This window comes from Cetorhinus maximus, chromosome 13 (genome assembly GCF_964194155.1).
Source record: "Cetorhinus maximus chromosome 13, sCetMax3.hap1.1, whole genome shotgun sequence".
Classification (NCBI taxonomy): Eukaryota; Metazoa; Chordata; class Chondrichthyes; order Lamniformes; family Cetorhinidae; genus Cetorhinus; species Cetorhinus maximus.
Window position 1 is genome coordinate 95,004,797 of NC_135891.1, and position 16,063 is coordinate 95,020,859.

The following is a 16,063-nucleotide window of genomic DNA, read 5'->3' on the forward strand; positions in this document are numbered from 1 at the left end:
AGTGTAAAGGAATGTAGAGTTGGTCCTCAAATCCTTGACAGACATACTATAGCTACAGGCCCTGTCTGAGAATGGTTGGAGGTGGAGGGCAAGAAAGGTATAAATGTACCACTCAATGAATAATCCACTTAGTAAGGCTGAGCTTTGTCATTGCTCGCCACCTGGGGGCAGTCAGGTGGAGCACCCCTGAAATGCCCCCGGCTTGATAGGACCTGAACATATTGGCACTTTTGAGTTCAGTTCACTAACAAAGACCTGGAAGCAGGGGGAGAAAGTCAGCAGCTACTGTATAAACAGCAGCAAAAAGACCTCCAGCTCTTATCCTCTGCTTCATGCAAATGCAAAAACAGGTCCACACTTTCTGTACCGCGTCATCAGGAGGCAGCCTGGCCCTGTTCAGATCCTCCAAAGTCATGAGCCCATTTCTTCTGGGCATTCCTCCAAACGAGTGCCTGGCATTTGGATGAAAACAAAATGAAGTAGGTGGCCCAGTTACTTTCCTCCTGCTTCATTTGAATGTGATGATACTGTTTATGACCCTGTGGGAGTAACTGTCTTCCCCCACCCCCTTCCTTTTCCTTAGTGAGCTCACAGGAAATCCTTAAGCTATACATAGAGGGTGTGCACCTGGCAAACTCTCATGGATCCTCTTCACCCCTTTCCTCTTCCTTATGCCTGTGAACTGAGCGTTTACAAACTGGCGATCCTCAGACACACCAAAGTGCTGAAGTTAATAAGAAAATTTTGACCTTCTGTGGTTACCTGGACCTTTGATCCTCCTCCTGACACTTTGGAGATGTACCCCATAATATATTTTGCTGCTACTGTTTTTCCGGCTCCACTTTCACCACTGGAGGTCAAAAAGAAACAGAATAAGTAACTGCAGTGATATGAATTTTCACTGGTGTCTAAGCTCCACTTACCTCAGGTACTTCATTCGTGCTTAGAGCTGTATTCAGCCAATAGTAATTCATATGACTTCAATTGGACTCAAGTTACCCCTTTTGGCTTTTCATTCAGAAAGGAAAGTGAAAATATCGCAGAGGTATTTAGCACATGGCCAGTACATGCATAGGGAGTTTTCACCTTTCTAAACGCCTTTTCCAAAAAATGCAAACCAGTTCAATATATCAGTCCCAATAAAGTTGTACTTCAGCATGAAATTGTTTTGTAAAACTCAGAATAGGAAGGAACGCAGCAGAGCAGTGAATTTTTCAAATTCACAATAGACCCAAAACACACGCATGGAGAACCATCGAAATTTGCCTAATAATTTGACTTCTGTTCTCCCTTGATGATGTATTGGACTAGTTGACCACTCTTCCACTAAGACTCTTGCACTATTCTATCAACCAATGCCCCACTGCAAACTCTCATGGATCCAAATCTCCAAAATTCTAAAGGAATATAATCACAATGTTTGTGTGAAACAGTGGACTGGATTGTATGCTCCCCTGCTGATGGGTTTGGAGGCGAGGTGGGGGGGGGCACATAAAATCCAGTGGGCCTGTTATCCATCTGCCTACCCCTGCCTCCACCGCAATTTTACCAATGTCGGGACTGAAGTAGGTGACCTGACTGCCAGTGGGTCAATATGCACTTAAGTGCTTCATCCTGCTACCACCAGATTTAACCCGTGGTAGATGAGGTCCACACCAAACATTAAACCCGGCATGTTTCCCGGCACGTGTTGGTAGAGGGCACTAGAGGGTTCCCTCCTTAGCGGGACCCCCAAGGTGTTACCTCTGCCAGGTTCCCCTCTCCCCATGGCCTCTCAAACCCTGCTCCCCCAACCCCATCTCGCTGGGGCCTGCCAGCGTGGCACCTGAGGAGACGCCTGACTCATCTGCTGGGCTGGATCCAGTGCCACTCACCTCCTCAAACCTTGAGTGCAGTACCGACAGTGGCCACTGCTCCTGATGGCACTGCCGGTATTGGAGAGCTGCAGTCTCTGATTGGCCGTCAGCTCTCTGAGGTGGGGCTTCCTGATTCATAAGGGCAAAATTAATTAGTCTATTAATGACTAATTGATTGTTAAATGGCTGTGGGGCAGCCAGTGATCCCCATGGTGGCTTCCCCTGACATTTTAGCCGGGGTGTGGGGAATCCGGTGCCCATATAATTCGTTCCAGCGAGTACAACCCATACATGTGTAAAAAAACACTAAAAAAACTTTTGATAAACAGCTTCCAAGTTCTTGCTTTTCATTTGTCAGCAACATTTGCAATGACACAGTGTTACAAAATACACTATATTGAATACAAACAGCAGCATTAAATTTTTCACCATATTTGTGCCATATAGAATCTGCCATTGTATATATGCAAAACAATATCATAGTAATTGTCCATTATCTGCCACCACCTTTACTGGTGTTAAACCAGGCAGTGTTCACAGCCATCCATTACTTCTAGTTAAAGGGATGATAAAAGCTTTACCAAAAGCATTTATGCATCTCTTTCCCTTTAGCTTTGATGAGAGCTGTGTTGCTTTAGTTCCACAGGTTCAGAGAGTTATAGGGCTGAATTTTCACCAAGTTGGGATGACCCAGTTTGGGATTGCCTTTTAAGGTTGTGGGCTGGTTTGTGTCAAAGCCTGAGACTGACATCCCCAACCTGGCTGGCTCCATTGCGGAGATAGTTCCTCCAGGATGTGTTTTTAAAGAGTCATGGTTCATGGCCCCTCAGAGGAGTCGTGAACCCTAGTCTGCAATAACGTAAGTTCAAAAGGTCCTTCTCATGTCCCCCATGACAAGGTATGCCCTCCCACCCACCCCATGGCTTCTCATTTTCCCAATGCCAAGCTATGGCACTTCCATGTTTACATGTTTATTGACCCACTGTATAGAACCAATGAACCTTATATTGACCAAAAACAAAAATACCTGGAAAAACTCAGCAGGTCTGACAGCATCTGCGGAGAGGGACACAGTTGATGTTTCGAGTCCCAGGGTCATACAGACTTGAAACATCAACTGTGTCCCTCTTTGCAGATGCTGTCAGACATGCTGAGTTTTTCCAGGTATTTTTGTTTATGTTCTAGATTTCCAGCATCTGCAGTATTTTGCTTTTAACCTTATATTGACAGCATGTTGTATAAAAAAAAACAAAGCTTTAAAAAATGTCATTCATAGCTTGCTACCATGTTAAAAAAGTCAGTTCAGGACAAGGCAATAAAAGTGTCAATCATCCAGACCCTTTAAAGTATCAATAACAAAAACCACAAGCCCTTGAAACCACTTAACCTTGTGTAAATAAACATTGTGAAATTGTAGAGATTAGAGAACCTGAGCTCTCAATCAAGTGATGTTTTATTTAGGGTGCAGCTGTTTCAACAAGAGTAATAGTTGTCTGGACTCTCAGCCATTGGGCATGAGGGGTCATAGGGGATAGGTGGAGGGTCATAGCTTGGCATAGGGGGCATGAGGGGCCATAGGGGGTGGGGGGCATGATGTGGCATGAATAAAGTGTATGGAGCGTTAGTAAGGTGAGAGGGTTTGAGGGGTGAGGGCTGGAGGGCCTTTGTGTTTTTATTTTAACTGGGATGAAGTCCCACAGAACTGAAGTGGGCCTTTTAAACAGTCCGCCTCCGCATCCGGCAGCTGCTGCGGCTGCCTCTGACCTCTTCCCTGGGCTGGCAGGCCCAGCTCCAGCCTGCACCTGTGCCTTGGCAATGAAGGTCCAGCCTTTGAGGGCATTTTCCCCTGAGGCGGGTGAGTGGGCAGGCCGAGCCCGGAATTTTCCCAACTCCTGCTACCCACCTCGAGGATGGAAATTCAGACTATCGTTTCAGAATGTTACAGTAGAGACTAATATTTGAATATGAGTCTGTGATAGAAGCAGAGCAGGAATTCATCAGTTTGTCAGCATTTATTTCTTGCCAGCAATCTTGTGGAGTACAGTGTTTGATGGCCAATTGGTAAATGGTTTGGATAGAGTATAATGGGCTCCTTTCCTGCAGTCTGTGAATTGTTAGTGTTTCATACCTGATTATAACGCACTGGTTCTCTGCATCAATCAACATATTCCTGTACATACTGTCCGTGAGAGCATAAATATGAGGTGGATTTTCATACTGAGCCTGCAGATAAAAAAGAAATTGCCTAAGCCAAAGAAAAAACTGTCAAGCATTGTACTTAAGATAACAGTTACAATTTAAAAAATGAACACATTGGAAGCTCTCCTCAACATAATGCTGTCCTTTATAAAATGGGCACATTTTCCTGAAAATATCAGAAATTTAGTAAAAGTTGCTTTTGAAAAGTGACTAGTATTGCACGAAAATTTTTACAGGTTTTTTTTAAAGAATATTTTAAAACATAGGATTAGTAAAGTACATTGAAAAGATTGGAATTCAAAACTAATTGGTCATGGAGGAAAAGGAAAATATGCTATAAATGGAATGTAATGGAATCTTCTAATTTAAAACAGTTTAAAACATAGAGACAGGTAGAGCACAAAATGATCCTTGCGTGCTATTCTCCCATTATTCTGACAATGTACTGTGACCAATAGTCTTTCATGCTGCACTAATACTGTACCTATTAACCTGTTTATCTTCTCTGTCATGTCCTTAGATCTTTAGTTTTATCCACTGGGAAATTATTTGGGAATTCTCCTGATTTGATTTAATGGAAGATTGGAGAAAGCTCATTCTTAACATGGTATATCCAGGGTATCTACTGAAGCTATGACCATTCAGGAACATCCGCGAGGAAGTTCCCAATGGATGTGATTTTCTTTTCCCACTCTTTGCTCTGCCCTGTGTCACACCACAGGTGGAAGGCAATGGCTGACCTGCTCTTTAATAGATAGGACATTACCACATTGGTATTTTTTAAAAGATCTATTTGAAATGCATGTTTTGATTCCCAATGGAAGTTCCCAATCTCAGTCATCCCATCAGGAAGATTTGCAGAGTGCAGACTAGGCACTGCATTGCAGGGAATGCAAATTAGAGTCATTCTTGGATGATCCCGCATATTTCAAAATGACATAAGACACGGTAAACTTGGGAGAGAGGTATAACTGGGACAATCTTTAAATGGAAGAAATAAACAAATGATAATTGGAAATAAAAACAGTAAGTCAGGTAGCATGTATGGAGAGAGTAAAACAATTAACATTTTAGGTCAGTGACATTTTATCAGAACTGGAAGTTAAGGATAGGATGATTTTTAAGCAAGGACAGAGCCAGGGAAAAGTAAAGAACAGAAAGAATGGTCCGTGACAGGACACAAGGCGATTGAGTGATGAAAGGAATAATGGTGCTAGGTAAAAGAGGATGACAATGGGACAAGTGAAGAAACAAGAGGTGGGCCTGGAGAAGATGTAAATTGTCTAGAGCAGAACCATTACCAGCACCTGCTGTGTGAAAAAATGGGAGTGGTGGTTATGATTGAAAGTTATTAAATTACTTAATGCTGAGGCCGGAAGACTGTGAAGTGCCTCATTCCAAGATGAGGTGATGTTCCTGCTGAGATTCATTGGAACAGTGTAGGTGGCCGAGAATAGAGAGGTCAGAGTGGGTGTCTAATGGGGAATTAAAGTGGCAGTTGGATGATAATTGAATTTGTTGGTATGAAATGTATGCGTATCATGAGAACGCAGCAAAATTTGGAGAAAGGAGATTTAGTTCATGCGAACCAGAAAATTACGGAAGACTGTTCTATCATGGACCCATTGCAACACATGTTATTTATGTCCGAATTTACAGAACATAAATTTCCTTCCCAAACCTTCTCTAAAAATAATTAAATATTTTGATAAATTTCATTGCCATTTCTTTACTGATGTCAATCTCACTCTTTTCTAAAGGCGTCACTTGTTGCCCAATCAATAACTTCTCTGGGAGTTGTTTCACTTATCTATTATTCTGTCAGGGATGAAAAATTCTCTGCTGATGTGGATAGGTAAGGAAGGGATTTTCAGCAAGAGTTGATTCCGCCAGGTCTTTGCCCCATTTTTTAATCCTTTTCAACATTCTGACAGAAAGGAGAGCACCTCATCTGATGGTCACAAGAGAAAGTATATCTACATGCTGTACAATATTTTCTTTCCAACGTTACACATCGATGGAGGTGAGGGCCTGTGTTATTGTTTCCAAAAATTGTCAAGTCATTCACCTTATATAAGAGAAGGCAAGGTTATGCTCATTATGGCTTGCCTCCCATGAAGTGCCAAGGTGCCAGTCTGAAATTCACTGCTTCTCGGGGACTATCCATCTATTCATGTTAATGTCCTCATCCCAGGGATTTGGGTATCATCAGGCTACAGGGTCGAAATCCTACCCCCCTCCCCCTTCATTTCTGATGCACAACATTTCACCAGGAATTTCAAAACAGACCTCTAACCTTGCTCAAGGCTTTTGAATTTTGCACTTTTGTCCTATACTCATATGCTTATTGGCCAATATAAATAGCTTATTTACTTCAACCTCATCTATTGCTTGGGGTACTTATCTCAACTCTCCTCAGGCTCCCTCTTTCCAAAGAAAGTAAGTACATTGAATCAGCATTTGTTTATATTTAGTTTTATAAGGCCTGATATCATTCTGGTCACTCTTCTTTGAACTCTTTCTAATGCATCTATATCCTTCACGAGAATGAGTAACCAAAACTACATTTTTAAAAATGTATTCTTTCATGGGACGTGGGCATTACTGGCTAGCCCAGCATTTATTACCCTTCCCTAATTGCCCTTGAAAAGGTCAGAAGTGGTCTCCCCATTCATTTGTACAATATCTGTATAACATGTTCTGAATTCTGGTCCAATGCATTATTAATAAATTTACGGGATTTACCTTATAAATACCTCACACAGACCAGATGCTTCCAGTGTATGCTCAATAATCACTTCCAAATCTTACCTTTTTGAGGCCTTTTATGTTATACATGTTTACTGGCACCTGGTATGGTATGTATTACCTCAACATTTATCCACATTAAAGTCAGTGTGCCGCTTCTCATTCCATCCATGTAATTGGTCCAAGTTTTACTGAAGATAATTAATCTCCATTCTGAATGTTACATGTCCACATAACCTTATGCCACCAGCAAATACACTGTTCCATATAATTCACAAATATTGCAAATAGTAGGGATCTCTGGTTGCATTTTCTCAAGCAGAACATTTTCGATTTCCCTTGCCTTCAGTTGCTAAGCCAGTGTTCAAGCATCTACATAGTTTGTTAGGTTTGTGTGACCCAACTACTCCCTATTATACAAAAACAAAAATAGCTGGAAAAACTCAGCAGGTCTGACAGCATCTGCGGAGAGGAATACAGTTAACGTTTCGAGTCCCTATTATACCTGTGCCCTTTAAGTGCTAATTAATTGCATGCCTAAGAATGCCCTGAAGCATTTTTTCACTAGAGATGTTAAGGCTAACTAGCCTGTAATTATCAGGTTTGTACCTTCTTTTACTCTGAATACTGAAACTACACGAAACATAATGATGAAGTAATTGTGATAGATGTCCAAGTCAGGACGGTGTGTGACTTGGAGGGGAGCTTATATTCCCATGATCTTTCTGTTTTTGTCTGACTGATGAGTATTTCATTACACTCCTGAGTTGAGCCTTGCAAATGGTGGAGAGACTTGAATCCAGTTTTCTGCCCTTCTATTGTTGCCACTTGATATGGGGGATTCAGCTATCCTCCTGGTCAATGGTGATGGTGGGAGACCCGACATTAGTGGTGCAGTGGAAGGTCAGAGGCGGTGGTTAGTCCTTTTCTTGTTGGAAACGGTCAAAGCCTTATGTATTGTGAACTTCCAGCCGAAGTCTGGATGTTGTTCATGGGAATGGGCTGACCTATTATCAGAAGAGTTATGAATGGAGCTGATCGCTATGAAATCATAGTGAATAACTCTTTTACTGAGGTAGAGTTAAGGATGAACAGATGAAGATGTACTGAATGAACAAGAAGAACATTCGTTATCTGCCAGATCTTGATCTGTAATAGTTTTACTGAACTCATCTTTTAATGCTTCCAAACTGATTTTCAACCTTCTTTTGACTACTAACCCTGGCTATTCTGTGTTCCTCTAGCTGCCTTTTGAGGTATGTCCCTCTACTTCAATTTTACTCTTATTAGTGCCTTAGTTCTCCTTAGTTACCGATTGTAGTAATCAGGGTCCTTTCTATTTTTTGTTTCTTTATTTGATCTTTCTTTATGTTCCTGCTAAAATTCTTTGGAAACCACTGTAGCCTAGGACTAGGTCTTGCATCTTTCTTTAAGCAGAATAAACTTTCTTACTTCATCTAACATAATAGGCTTAGCTATGTTACAATTCTTCTAGCTCTCCAGAGATGCAAACAAGATGGGCTTAAAGAAGACATAAATAGTTACAGGAAAAAACAAATGAACGAAACAGAGGTCTCGCAAACCTCACTCCACTCCTAGTCTGATCTGATCACAGAGTTTATGACGGCACCAAACACCTCTTCAACTAAATATACCTAAGTAGTTTGACCTAAACTTACCACAGCAGATAACACGGAACTGGCAACTCTATGAAGCGTAGCTATTTGACTTGATCTTCTCACCTCTCACACAAATATTAAAAATTAGTTCACATTTTTCTGACAGCAATTGTTTTCTTTGGAACACCTTCTTATCCTAAAATATAGATCTATAGTTTCAGTTAAAATTAAAATGAGAGTGTAGCAGATGATGCACATAGGCAAGTCACAGTTAGTGAGATGGTATCAGTTGTCATCCGCACACCCTTGTCTGATGCCCAACTCTATAAATCTAGAAGCCATCAGCTTCAATCCCTGGCCTGTGTTTAATTTGCTTTTCTCAGTCTTTATGCTTATGACACACTGAACGACCTGTTGAATATTTCCAACATTTTCTGTTTTGATGGCTGATTTTCAACATTTTGAGTGGTTCTTTTTTATATATTAACATTTTTGATATTTATCCAGTGACCACCTTCTGGGAAGTTGTCAAGCTGGGATCGGATCAGGCTCAACTATGATGCCTCCAGTGGTCCAAAAGCGTGCAGACACTCATTGTTCAGGATTCCCCTTGCCATAGACTGATAGTAATGAAACTACCTTTGAAAGAGTTACCACCCTCAGGCATTGAGGGGATGGAAAGGAATAACATAGAAAGTTTGTGAAAATCACCTTATAAAAGAAAAGATCAACCACAACATATTACATCTTTTACAACAGAAATCTTGCAGTTCAACTGAAATCTGCAACCAGCTTGAAGGTAGATGCGTTGACCACAAACAAAATGCTTTTAATTTTACCATCAGGGTATTTGAGGAAGGTATAATAAAAGACAAATTTTGCCATTCACTGACTAAATAAGTAAATGTATCTGCAAGTAGCCAGCAGTACCCACTTGTGCTTGTGACCTTGCCACAGAATGCAGCCACAGACAAGAAAAATACAGAAACACAGTGAATGCTAATAAAGGATTGACAACAGCGAATGCAAGCTGCATTTGAGCTGCAAGTCAATACCAAAAAGTTTGCTGTATAAAAAGATACTAAAATTTAAGGTTTACTTACAGCTCCTTGATAAATTTCAACTTCTCTGTCTGTGAAGTAAGGCATCTGTTTGAAGGGGTTCACTGAGATGAGCACTGTACCGATGTATGTCTGAGATACAAGTCAAGGCATTTTGCTGGAGTGATGGCTGTGAATGGAGGTTGACAATCAAGAGAAATTTCACCAGTCTTCCATTGTAACATCAGCAAGAGGAAACACAACCCCTCACCCCACCCGCCTCCCGCAGCCACCCACGGAAAATGCCAGAGTTGGCTGGCTTCCCTGTAGGAACCTCACTGGCTCCGTGTAAGGCAAATTACAACAATGGGGTGGAGTTCAGGGTGTTAACTCCCTAAGTGCAGATTTCCCATACTTGGATTTAGAAGATATCCGCTGTGTCTGTGGATGACCAGTATGGCAAGTCGAGTAGAGGCATACCTAACCTATGGACAGGCTTATATGAACCCCACCAGTTGGTTCCAGATCAGGCAAGTAATTTGGTTCCCTGAAAAACTGAACTGGACCAGCCATATAAATACTGTGGTTACATGAGCAGGTCAGAGGCTAGGAACCCTGCGGTGAGTAAATCACCTCCTGACTCCCCAAAACATGTCCACCACCTACACAGCACAAATCAGGAGTGTGATGGAATATTCTTCACTTGCCTGGATGAGTGCAGCTCCAACAACACTCAAGAAGCTCGGCACCATACAGGACAAAGCAGCCTGCTTGATTGGTACCCCATTCACCAATTTAAACATTCATTCCCTCCACCACTGACGCACAGTGGCAGCAGCGTGTACCATTTACAAGATGCATTGCAGTGACTCACCAAGAATCCTTCAACAGTACCTTCCATACCTGCGACCTCTACCACCTCGAAGGACAAGAGCAGCAGATGCATGGGAAAACCACCTTCTGCAAGTTCCCCTTGCAGTGACTGAAGGTATAGCCTTTTCCTACTGCCTATGAAGGGTGACGTGATTGTCCTTGTAGACTCTGTCCAATGAGCGCTAAGCGCAGGTAATCTTGGGGGGGAAGAGGGGGGGGGGGGTGGATTTTCTATTTGAGGACCTGGTTCAAGCATGTAGCTTCTGAAAAGCTCTCGGTAATAAAATTATCTGTTTCAAGTAGAAACCTGTCCAGTACATCAAGTCATTACACCCTCCAAGCCACATACTATCCTGACTTGGAACTATGTAGCTGTTTGTTCACTGTCTCTGGGTCAAGATCCTAGAACTGCCTCCCTAATGGCACTGGGGCAACAGGGCCTGCAGCGGCTCAGGAAGGTGGCTCACCACCACCCTCTCAAAAGCAATTAGGGTTGGGCAACAAATACTGGCGTAGCCACTGGTACTCACACCCTGTGAAAGAATTTTTTAAAAGCACTGTAGTGAATTGCTTTGATATGTAAGGAGCAGCAATTTTATGTAAAATTTAGCAGATTACTTTCAACCAGTTAATCTGCTTTTTGATGTTGTTGGGAGGTCGTGAGTTCAAGTCCCAGCTCTTATTCATTTCTTTATTTCATTTATAGAGCACCTTTAGTGATCTCAGGACATCCCAAAATGCTTTACGTTCAATGAAATGAGGTCACCGGTGTAATGTAGCGGCCATTGTGTAAACAGCAAGGCCCCTAAAACAGCAGTGAGAGAATAATCTGTTTTACTGCTTGTAGGATAAATATTGAGTGAGGGAGAAGGGGAGAGGTGCTCTGCTCTTCTTCAAAATAGCACTGTGATCTTTTACATCCACTTGAGTAGACTAATGAAACTGCGGTTAAACATGCTATTTGAAAAATGACACATTCAGCAGTGCAGTATCGCCTCAGTACTGCACTGAACTGTCAGTCTGGATTATGTGCTCAAGTTTCTAGAACAAAGCTTGAAATTATGACCTTCTGTCTCAGGTGCAAGAGATGACATAGAGTCAATTAAAAACATGGCTTTTGCAGCCAGGCCACTTCTACAGGGTGGCCTGTTGTTGATCCTGCACCCAAGCAGGCAGGGAGGGCCTGGAGGCCTACCTGGAGAGCTGACCCTGCCTCCAGGCACCTAAACTGCCTGCCGTCGTCTGCAGGAACCAGGGGGACGACTAGAAAATCCCAGCTGCTGTGTGCATGTGGGTAGCCCTACTGTCTCCCCCACCACGCCCCCATCGCCCCCGATCCCACCTCCACAAAAATGGCCTGGAGGCAGGATGGAGCTGGGGAACCAGCATGCTCACCGGCAGAAATATTTTTAGCTTCCACTGTCTCCAATCCTGCCTTTCCAGCCTGGCTGAAAATCCAGCTCCTCAATCCAGACAGAGGCTGACATCTCTGATAGTGCAGCACTCTCTCAGTACAGCTTCGGAATATCAACCTAGTTTACGTGATCAAGTGCTGGAGTGGAGCTTTAGCGACTAATTCAGAGGTGAGCGCTACCAGTTAGTCAAACTCAACAAACCTCTATCAATGGATTGTTCTGCATTAAGACACCACTTTCTAAGAGCTATTACAATGAGAGTAACATGACTTCGGCGTAGGGTTATTAGTCAAGACAGTACAGAGCAAACTAAAGAAAGAGGAAGTGGGATTTACACAGTGTGCAATCTATGCTGTAAAGACAAAGTTGCAGTGTGCTTTCCTGTGAACATTGCAACATTTGATGTTGGTAAATGAAACACAGAAAGGCTGCTTTGTGGATATCTCTGAGTGAAGTCGCACCTTGCATGGAGAGGTGTTAACTGAGACAGTATGATTGGACATCTCAGCTGCTGGGAAGGGTAAGAGTTCAGGGAGCACCATTGCAGTGCTGGGCGTGCACTAGGGCTCAAGTTACACTTAGTGCTTTGGCCTCCCCGTGATCCTGCCCCCGAACTGGGCACAGGAGGGGGCAGGTTACAATGTTATTAATAGTGCAAACCGGTGCAGGAGAATTCTGAAACGGCACTCTGCCCCTCCGTGAGGAGGAGCCACAAGTTGGCTAGACCAAAGATTAAAGGCAATTAAAAAAATTAAATCTCATCTCTCAAACGCTGGGAGGCTCTAATCCAACAGCGGTTACCAGGCGGTTCCTACTTTCTGGGGTTCAGTCAGCCCTGATAACATTTTATGTTTGATCCCTGCAGATGTGTCGCATCATTGGACCTGGTATTTGGCAGCTTTCCCGAAGGAGCTTGGGAATGCTCAGACATGAACCCAAATTGCTGCCAGATATATCAGGGGTGCAGGGAGGGGCTATGGTGGGAAAGTTGGACACAATAAGCACCCACTTCCCTCTTGCCGAAACATTCCTGTAGCTGAACTGAAGGGATGAAAATCAGGTGGCTCTGAATTCTGCCCATATTCTGCAAGTGCTGTGCTTGAATTCCACTCCCAGAAGAAACAGGCTTTCTGGATTATATCTCCTGGCAGTGGACCTATGGCAGCTTTTCTCACTTGCCCATTCTCCTAGTTAAGGAGGTTACCTGAACTTCAGAAAATCTATGACAAAAGTGGTTGGCCAGCAACACACCACCCTAGTGGTTACAGCAGCAACTTTATAAGGCAGATGGTTGAGAAATTAGATTTGCCAGGAATATCAGAACAGGAATGGGCTATTCAGCCCCTTGAACCTGTTCCGCTGTCCTTCAATGAGATCATGATTGAATACACCCGCCTTTGACCTATATCTCTTTCGTAAACAAAAATCTATCCATCTCAGATTTCAAATTCACAGTTGACCAAGCATCAATTGCCATTGGCTGAACAGACTTCCAAACTTCCGTCACCCTTTGTGTGTAAAAGTTTCCTCATTTCACTTCAGAAAGGTCTGGCTCTAATTTTGCCCCCCAAGCCCTTTGCCCATCCCCAAACCTCAACCAGCAGAAATAGTTTATCGCTATCTATCTGTTGTGACTTGTGAGCCACACTTGCACTCTTGTTGCTGGGTGACCGAGTTGGTACTGTAGACAGAGTAGTTCTGCAGACACTTCTTAGGTGGAACACATTCTCTTTATTTACAAGGTACTCAGCAGTCACACATGTGTGCTTCTACACCAAACTCTATCTACATACTTCTGCTGCTCCCTTGCAGACTACTGACTTCTGACTGACTACTAACTAACTACCGATTAACTACAGAGTTAGCTACTCCTCTATTGGTTACATGAGGTCATGTGATCTTCCATTATACCATCCCTCTTAAAGGTATACTATACCTTACATAAAACCATAGTTACCACACTACCCTATCTGTTCCCCTTAATGAGTGGATTTTAATGCCGTCACCCCGAGGTGGCTTTGGTAGTGATGGGGGCTTTTAATTGAGTAGAAGGGTGCTGAGTGGGGACCCTGCCATCTTCCGCCTCTGCCCCAATTAAGTCCGGGGTGGGAAGGTTCTTAGAAGGCCTTCTCAATCTACTGCCACTTGAGGCCCATAATTGGGCAATTAATACCCACTAAAGTGTTTTATCCCACTGTTACTGGTATTCAACTAGCGACAGGTGGGGCAGTCACCATGTGGGGAGCCTGAAAAGCAAACCCAGCTCCTGAGGGGTTCCTCATTCAAAGACACTTGGTCCCTGATCGAGGGACCCGGAATCAGGGAGGGGGTGCCCACTGAGAACCCCCTGCCCTTTCTTCTGCCCACCCACCACCCCCAGCCAGTGATCCCCTCCCAATGGCCCCTAGCCCACCCTCAGTCACCCGTGGCCTGTGTCCCTCGCTGATCGTGGTCCTCTGGTGGGTGCATTGCCCTGGCACCATTCCATCGGCGGCGCAGACCGCAATGAGGAGCTGCTGAACTCTGATTGGCCAGCAACTCTTGGGGATGGGGGCAGGATTTCAGCTGCTGGGGTCCTTGGTCCCAGGGAAGGCCTGCTGCTGGCTGCTTTAGTATCTGACTGGCACTGAATATGGTAGACCTTCCCCAGAAGTGGCGATGCAGACTCCCACCAGCACTCCATCCAATGGGTGAGACAGTGTTAAATTGCCTGGCTTAAATTCCACCCCATATCTTAAAAACCATAATCAAATCACCTCTTAACCTTCTAAGTAAAAGAAAATATAACCCTAGTTTGTGTAAACTATCTCCATTATTTAGCACTTGGTGTCCAGGCATCATTCTGATAAATATGCTTCATTCCTTCCAAAGCTAACATAGTCCCCCTATGGTGTGGTGACCAAAATAGCTCACAGTACTCCAGGTGTAGTCTAACCAGGGCTATGTATAGCTGAAGAATGACTTCTGCCCCCTTGTATTCAAATCCTCCAGATATAAAGGCTAGCATTCTATTAACCTTTTATTTTCTGTACCTCTTCATGATGCTTTAATGGCCTATGGACTTGGACCACCAAGTCTCTTTGGACCTCCACTGTTTCTACTTTTTTACCATTTATCCTGTCTTATCCTTTTAAGATCCATGAAGGATGACCTCACATTTTTCCACATTGAAATCCATTTGCCACAGTTTTGCCCATTCATTTAAGCTATTAATATTTCTGTAATTTTGCGCTCCCATCTATAATGATTACAATGCCACCTATCTTTGTGTTATCAGCAAATTTGGATATGTGGCTTTCTATCCCATCATTGAAGCTGTTAATTAATAAGGTGAATAGTTTTGGTCCCAACAGAGATCTTTGTGGGACAGCACCAGTTCTTGCTCATTATCCTTATTCTCTGTCTCCTGACACACAGCCAATTGCTTACCCAGGTTAACAATATGTCTTCAATTCCATGAGCTACACATATAGCTAACAGCCTCTTGTGAGTGACTTTATCAAATGCCTTCTGGAAGTCTATATAAATAACGTCTATAGACATTCACCTGTCCACTGTTTTTGTCACTAATTCAAACTGCTCGATCAGATTCATTGGGTAAGATCTACCCATTACAAATCCAAGTTGGCTTTCTCTGATCAGTTGAAAATTTTCAAGGTGTTCAATCAAGCAATTCTTAATTATAGACAATTTCTTGACCAAAAGGTATTAAGCTAACTGACCTACTGTTCCTTAGCTTCCACCTCTCATCTTTCTTAAACAGTGGAGCGACATGCACAAATTTCCAATCCAAAGAAACTGTTCCCGAATTGAGGGAACTTTGGAAGATGAAAGTTGCGGCAGCTTCAATGTTCTCACCCCCTTCTATTAAGACACTAGGATGGAAACCATTTGGTTTTGTGGGCTTGTCACTCTTTGGTGCCATTATATTCTTCATTACTGTTATTTTGTTTACATTAATTTTGGTGAGGTTCTGCCCCTAATTCAGTGTTAGATTCCTTGGGATGTCCAGCATGTTGACATCTTCCTCAACTGTAAATACTGATGCAAAGTAATAATTTAGCACAAGCGCCATTATTTTCATTAACAATATCAGTCTTTACTTACCAGTTTTCAATGGGCCCACACTGCACATAGCCATCCTGAGACAGCTAGTGTAATAAATTTCTTTGCTAGTGAATACTGGAAGAAAAATTGAGCAACATGCTTTCCCCCAGTAGCAATGTTTCAAGTAGGACTAATTTCAGCATAAATCAGTTGGAAGCCAGAATCAGATTAAAAGGCCTCAAAACAAATGATTCTCCATGAGTAGG

The 16,063-nt window shown here is 43.0% G+C and overlaps 1 protein-coding gene across 1 annotated transcript in view; it reads right to left on the reverse strand.

The window, feature by feature from the left end:
- The window catches only part of myo1f (myosin IF), a 173,812-nt gene that overhangs the window by 81,136 nt on the left and 76,613 nt on the right, over window positions 1–16,063 (reverse strand). Inside the window, exons 3-5 of the mRNA XM_078555845.1 lie at window positions 9,526–9,615; window positions 3,985–4,079; window positions 763–850 (exon numbers count right to left, since the gene is read on the reverse strand). Of these exons, the coding sequence (XP_078411971.1) occupies window positions 763–850; window positions 3,985–4,079; window positions 9,526–9,615 (273 nt within the window). The remainder of the gene's footprint in view (window positions 1–762; window positions 851–3,984; window positions 4,080–9,525; window positions 9,616–16,063) is intronic.